This window comes from Macaca nemestrina, chromosome 4 (assembly GCF_043159975.1).
Source record: "Macaca nemestrina isolate mMacNem1 chromosome 4, mMacNem.hap1, whole genome shotgun sequence".
In the NCBI taxonomy this organism is placed as follows: domain Eukaryota; kingdom Metazoa; phylum Chordata; class Mammalia; order Primates; family Cercopithecidae; genus Macaca; species Macaca nemestrina.
The window spans coordinates 16,248,757-16,255,679 of record NC_092128.1 but is presented as its reverse complement, the minus strand read 5'-3'; the positions used below and the strand labels follow the sequence as shown (position 1 = coordinate 16,255,679).

Genomic DNA, 6,923 nt, shown 5'->3' with positions numbered 1-6,923 from the left:
CCTGATAAATCCAGCATAAATTGAAAACATCATAATTCAACTTAAAATATCCAGCTTATCTGTACATAACCCCATCATAAGTCAAGGAGCACACTGAAATGCATATTGCTTTAGCACCACTGTAAAGTTGAAAAGTCATTAAACCATCATGAGACCATCTGTACCTGACAATTAGTGTTTCTCAAAATAAATAGAAAGATTTTCTTCTGATCTGAAGGTCTTCCAGCCACTCTCTCCCAAACATATCATAATATTGGGCCAGAGGTCACCCATCGCAAGCTGTCCTTACTTTTTGCAGAAAAAGTAGTTAGCACTATGAAGTGGCCTCATTTTAATGAGATCCACCCAGGAAATAAAAAATGCAGCCACAGGAGCATACAGATGCCCTTCAATAGATATGCCAATATTAACATAATGCAATAGCTATATTTGTTATGATAAAACGATTCCACAATTGCACAAACATAATATGATGGGCGAAGTCTTAATCTTATCTTTTCTAGCTACCTATGCCAGAGAAGAACCAAATATTAAATGAAAGCATAATTGGGAGGCTGTTAAAAAAATGAAAACACAGGACTTTCAGAATAACTTTCCAGCTCCTTGTACTTCTTGTAATTGCTACACGTTTCCAATGTTGATCCATTAAAACAAGTATCCCAGCATGTTCAAATCAAAGAATTTCTCATGCCTCCTAGAAACTATTTTCACTGCCCAGTACTTAGTATGATCTCCATTACAATAGAATAAATGTAATTATTCTCACAACCTCAACAGTGATTAACATGGAAACATACAAGCTAAATCAAGAAATAATATTAGAATGTTTAGAATTGAGTCCATCTATATATGAGGAAAATTGTTATGAGATACTCATGAGGTAACTGTCTCATTTAGAAAATGATGAAGTGGCTTCATCATGATTATGAAGAAACATTGGACTTCCAGCTGAGGCACTGGCCTGGGCGTTATCAATATTTATGGCAGTTCCAACCTGAAGGTCTAGTGATTAACCACCATGAGTTGTCTTGGTGTGATTGCTTTGAGGATATGAAACAGAAGCAGCAAACAGATTCCAATGCCATTCATTACCCAAACACACACTCATTTCCTTATAAGAAACTCACTTAAGTCATTGCAATGCTCTATATCTCAGTGTATCTGTAATAAATTTAGAAGTTGATCTGGGAAATCTTTAGGCCACTTTGGGCAATGTATGAGTTTTTGTTTTGTTTTGAGACGCAGTCTCATTCTATCACTCAGGCTGGAGTGCAGTGCTGCGATCTCGGCTCACTGCAACCTCCGCCTCCCAGGTTCAAGCAATTCTCTATCTCAGCCTCCCAAGTAGCTGGGATTACAGGCGCCTGCCACCACACCTGGCTAATTTTTGTGTTTTTAGTAGAGACGGGGTTTCACCATGTTGGCCAGGTTGGTCTTGAACTCCTAACCTTGTGATCCACCCGCCTCTGCCTCCCAAAGTGCTGGAATTACAGGCGTGAGCCACTGAGCCTGACTTGTACGGTTCTTTGATAGGCAGAGAGATGGATGTAACACTGGTCATGGGCAAAGATTACCACCAGGGGGCAGACTAGAGCATCCTTGAGATTCTGTGATCAGTCATCCCTCCTCGCTGGTGAATGGAGACAGTGGTCACAACTCTCCCCGCAGAAGGTGGTGTGGGGCCATCACCGAAGATGCTGTTGCTTCTGCTGCTTCTGGGGACAGGTATGAGCCTCCTTCTACCTGGGAGCTTCAGTAGGCATGTGCGTGTGTTGGCACGGTCAAGTGGTGGCCAGGCAATGTGGATTGTTTATGCTCATCAAAGGGAGAGGGAGTGGCCCTGCTCTCTAGAGGTGTAAACGGTAAGGGGAGAGCCACCGGTCAGAGGAGATGGGGGATTATGGCCCTAGGGAGATGACAGAAAGATTACACAAAACAGACAGGATTCTCCAGGAGCTGGGAGCACAGGGAGGGAGTGAGGCTCAGCTCTGCCTGTCATCCTGTCTGACTCGGGTCCTACTGGGCTCTCCTCTCTCTGGCTTCTGTTTTCAGCAGGCTCCGGGCTTGCTGCTGTCGTCTCTCAATATCCGAGCAGGGTTATCTGTAAGAAAGGAACCTCTGTGAAGATCGAGTGCCGTTGCCTGGACTTTCAGGCCACAACTATGTTTTGGTATCGTCAGTTCCAGACACAGAGCCTCATACTCATGGCAACTTCCAATGAGGGCTCCGGCGTCACATACGAGCAAGGCATCAAGCAGGACAAGTTTCCCATCAACCATCCAAACCTGACCTTCTCCACTCTGACAGTGACCAATGCCCATCCTGAAGACAGCAGCTTCTACATCTGCAGTGCTAGAGACACAGCACCAGGAAGGGATCAGAGACCGCGGCAAGAACCCCCTGCAGCTGCCCCTCTGCCCCAGGGGGGCCCCTGAGTGCTGAGAGGGGAGGCGTGGAGATGGAAAACCACAGCTTTCCTGACTGAGACATCTGGGTGTGTGTGTGACATCTGGGTGTGTGTGTGTAGGGGGTGGGGCGGGGTGGGGGGAGAGAAAGAAAAGAAGCCCTGTGAGTGTGGATAGTGGAGGAGCTGTAGTGTTTGAGACCCATGAAATGGCCATAGAGTTGTGCCTAAAGTGGTCAGTGGACGTGGAAGCTTCCCTGAAAATTATAAAACCTGGAATTTTGCCCTGACTCTGCCACATTAGTCATGTGCTCTTGAATAGATCTACACAGAATCCTAGAGGTAGATATGAAGACAGTTGTATAATCACTGTGTATTTCCTATAATAAACTTCAGCGATTGGCTTTCTTGTCATCATGCTGGGCTCTCAAGACAAAGATAACCAAGAGGCAGCCAAGTAGACAGTTATGCATGAATATGTTACCTTAGGGGAGGACGGCAACAGCATTGAATAGCACCCACTTCAAATTTGTGTTCAGTCCTCCTTGGACCAGGACCACCAAAATAAAATCCTATCACATTTCCTGTAAATGTTGAATGCCATCATGTTCTCCATGTTGTTTCGGTTGATGAATGAACAGAGTAAGACTCGGTACAAAGGAAGGAGAGCACCCTCTATGCCTAGGTACACACAATATGGAATGTATCCCTAGGGAAGGTGCTGGTGAGCTGGCTTCTGGGAAAGGTGTCAAGGGGAAGAGCGGGCAGAGGTACCTAGAAGGAAGATCTCAGACAACATGGCTTGTCTACAGAGTTGGAAAGTTCTGCCAGTAGCTAGAAGACAGTAAGTGGAACAGTGAAAATCCTTCCCTAGGAGAAACCAAATATTTACATTGACCACAAATCTGTATGAGCCAATAGAAAATGAGCAAAACATGATCATACATTTAATAGAAGAAACATGTATGACCAATAAACATATAGAGATATTTTACTGCATTGATGATCAGGATAATATGAAGCAAGACATAGTGATACATAGCCTTATATCCGCTTGATTAGCAAAATATAAAAAGTTTAGAAATATAAAATGTTAGCAAGGGTATGGATTCATAGGATTACTTATAAATTACTGATGGGAGCATAAGTACTATAAACCATTTGGAAACAGTTCAGCATCATCTCATAGTTGAAGATTCCTATGTCCCATGACTCAGCAATTCCACTCCCAGATTTACATCAGGAGAGGCTCTTGCATACATGACTCAGCAATTCCACTCCTAGATTTACATCAGGAGAAGCTCTTGCATACACATATCAGAAGATATAAATACAAAAGTGTTCTTAACAGCACCAAACAGTAGAAAAACATGGCACCAAGCCACATATGCACCGAGAAGAGTGAATGAATAAACTGTGGCATATTCATATGAGTCAAAATGAATGAACTATAGTGAAGAGCAAGGTTATAGGTGAATCTTAGCAATATAATAGCAAATGCAAAAACTAAGTCTAATGAGACTATGCAAAGCCTAATGTGCTTTTCATAAAGCTAAAAACAAATAAGTCAAGAAAATAATTTTCAGGAATAAAATAGGTCAAATTTTATTGAAAGGAAAGCAAAGACCAGTCATATGCTGGAGCCTACCTTATCAGCTCATGGGAGCTGACTGTATACATTTTTCCCAACTCCAGTTTTAGTGACATCATTTTGTTAGCTTGAAACTGGCAATAGTGAGGGTATTTACACTACAGAAATCAGCAAACACAATAAATTACAGTTTTGCTTTATTTTCCTCCAGAGAGTTAGTTGTCAACACTTTACCAACACACTACTGGCAGGGAATAACAGTGACCCAAGTTCAGGATTTTTATAAGGCTGGGGCATGGCAGGAGATAGAATGAGAGAGAACTACATACCTATACATTTAAATATTGTCAAGGTCTATCTTGCATAATGTTGAGGAGGAGATGTTTTACAAGTTCCTATTATATTTTTAAATAAATAAATAACTATTCATTGACAAGCAATGCCTATGTGTTATGAACCACAGGTTAAGATAAATAAAATTGTATGCATATAGAATCAAAAAGAAGAGAAAATAAAACAAATAAATGAATAGATTAGAGTTCTTACAAGAAAAGGATCAAGAGCATTTTATAGTCAAAACCAGGAGTGAAATAGCAGTGGCTCAACTGCTACCATCCTTATACAGACATCTGCTGCTGAATTAATCACGGCAGACAACCTGCTACCCAATAGACCTGGACCCTTGTCAACCCCTTTGGAACAGGGAGCAAGGGTTTAGACACTAAGGGTGAACGTGAAAACATGGAGATGACACCTGGCCCCTGACCAAGGTGGAACTGACTGGAATAAGATGGGAGCCAAGTCCGCAGCGCACACGCTGCTGTTTTTCATCTCCGCTATGACCATGTGTTGCTGGTGGTTAAATACCCTACCTGGGTTCAGTCACCTCAGACTGTGCCATTGTCACCGAACTCACGGACCCATTTTAGTTGTAGCCTTTTACTCTGTTAGTGTTTTCAGCCTGGAGAACAGAGCTAGTAAAATACTTTAAAAATATTCCACTGCTCACTAATGGCATGGAAAAGACAAGAGCTTTTAAGGCTCTGGCATGAAACAGGGAGACAGTGGTTACATTCCTATTTCATGCAGTCACTATTTCCCTCTGCATTAAGCCGAGGAGTGTAGTGTTTCAGTGACATTTAGCATGGAACAGTGCTGGGTTCAGACCTGCCTTTCCCAAACCAGCTGGCTATCAAGGACACAGCCTACTGCCTACCTACATTACCTTAGGAAAGAAGACAACAGCGTTGAACAGCATTCAGTCCAAATTTGTGTTCTGTCTTCCTTGGACAAGTACCAACAAAATAAAATCCTATCACATTTCCTGTAAATTTTGAATGCCATACATTTTTGATGAGCAATTATTTTTGAAGTGTTGGACTTCCTGTTCTGATTTAATATTCTACTCTCTGGGCTTTGTTGTATTTGAAATCAAGTTCACCTTTCAGAGGCAGTGATGGGTGAGGTAAGAGACAGACTCTTACATCGTCCTACCCGATACACACACACACACACACACACACACACACACACACACGCGGAAGCACTGTGTTCCCCAGTAATGGAGAAGCCATGGGGAGAATTTCAGAGGTTTCAAGGGAGCTAGGGTTTTCTAATTCCTCTATATCCTTGGATATCCCCATTCTTAATGTCAAAAATTAATCTCTGGAGCTGGTTTCCAGGAGTCTGAACCCATTTGCTACAGTACATGTATCATCTCAGGCATCCAAAGGTGAATATTTGATTAGCTACTTCACAACTTCATACCACTGCTGCTGTTTTACCATTCTGGAATGTGGAAAGCAGCGTGACTCCTATTAACTGACCAGTAGTCAATTTCAACTACCCATAAATATGTGTCTTTTATCTGTAATCTCCTATCTGGTGCCATTTTTGAAAAGCAGTTAAGACTCTTTTATTCTAAAAAATGAACTGTGTCTCACTTCTTGAAAGTAATTATTGATGAAATGCTCCCTGGAGAGTCTGAAGCCCCTGATATTGCATATTTAATGGTTATCCGCCTTTTAATAAAAGGTATGGGGATAAATTTTAAATATTATTCCTAAATACCTTACATCAAGATGAGCTAGAGTTAATTAAGTGGGACAAGAGATAATGAGTTCAAGGGCATTTAAGAAAGATTAAAGAACCAGTGCAAATGTTTTAATCAGGAAATAAATTGGTGTGTTTAATGACAGGAAAGAAGTCAGCAGCGTGGCAGCAGCAGGGGGAGGAGGCGGTTGAGTACAGAGCAAAATTGAAGAAGGCAGGAAGGCATCAGACCACGCACAACCTTACTGGTCAAGGTAAATGATACAGAATCCAACACAAAGCTTAACAGGAGACATTGAGGTTTTCAACCTTTGACTTCTGTAGTAATCAGATTCATGGCTGTGTGTGTATCTGTGTATTTAATCACCCTGGTCACAAAGTGAAGAAATAATGGACCGTGCAGGGAAAGCAAAATGTTACCTCTACCCTCTTAGGGTTTTTCGGCTGGGCCTGAGAACGGAACAGATTAACAAGAGAAAAGCAAACACATGTATTTAATATAAGTTTTACATTACATGAAAGCCCCCATAATTAAAGGAAGACCTGAATATGCAGTTAGAGTTGAACACTCATATACTGAATTGGGCAAAGAGTCATACATTGTTAAAAGGTGAAAAAGTAAAGGGGCTTCGGCTAGGGTTGCTGGTGGAATGGCAAAGTGATGAGGAAGGTGAGGGTTAGTTCAACAAGCTTTTTTGTACAGATTCCTTGGCCTCAACATCATCCCATTCTATCTTTGATGTTAAGAATATTCTTTCTTCCTGGAATAGGTAAAACATTTTTTTATATGGGAGGTTTATTCCGTTTTTCAAGAAGAAAAGGGGAAGGATCAGAATACTCCTCTTATACCTGCTATTGTCTAAAGACATTAAAGGC

The 6,923-nt window shown here is 41.7% G+C and overlaps 1 gene segment (V, D, J or C); it reads left to right on the top strand.

Moving 5' to 3' along the window:
- Positions 1–1,407: 1,407 nt before the first annotated feature.
- LOC139362705 (T cell receptor beta variable 20-1-like) lies at positions 1,408–2,450 on the top strand. The segment is given in 2 exon segments: positions 1,408–1,725; positions 2,056–2,450. Coding segments are annotated over 2 exon segments (468 nt in total).
- Positions 2,451–6,923: the final 4,473 nt, after the last annotated feature.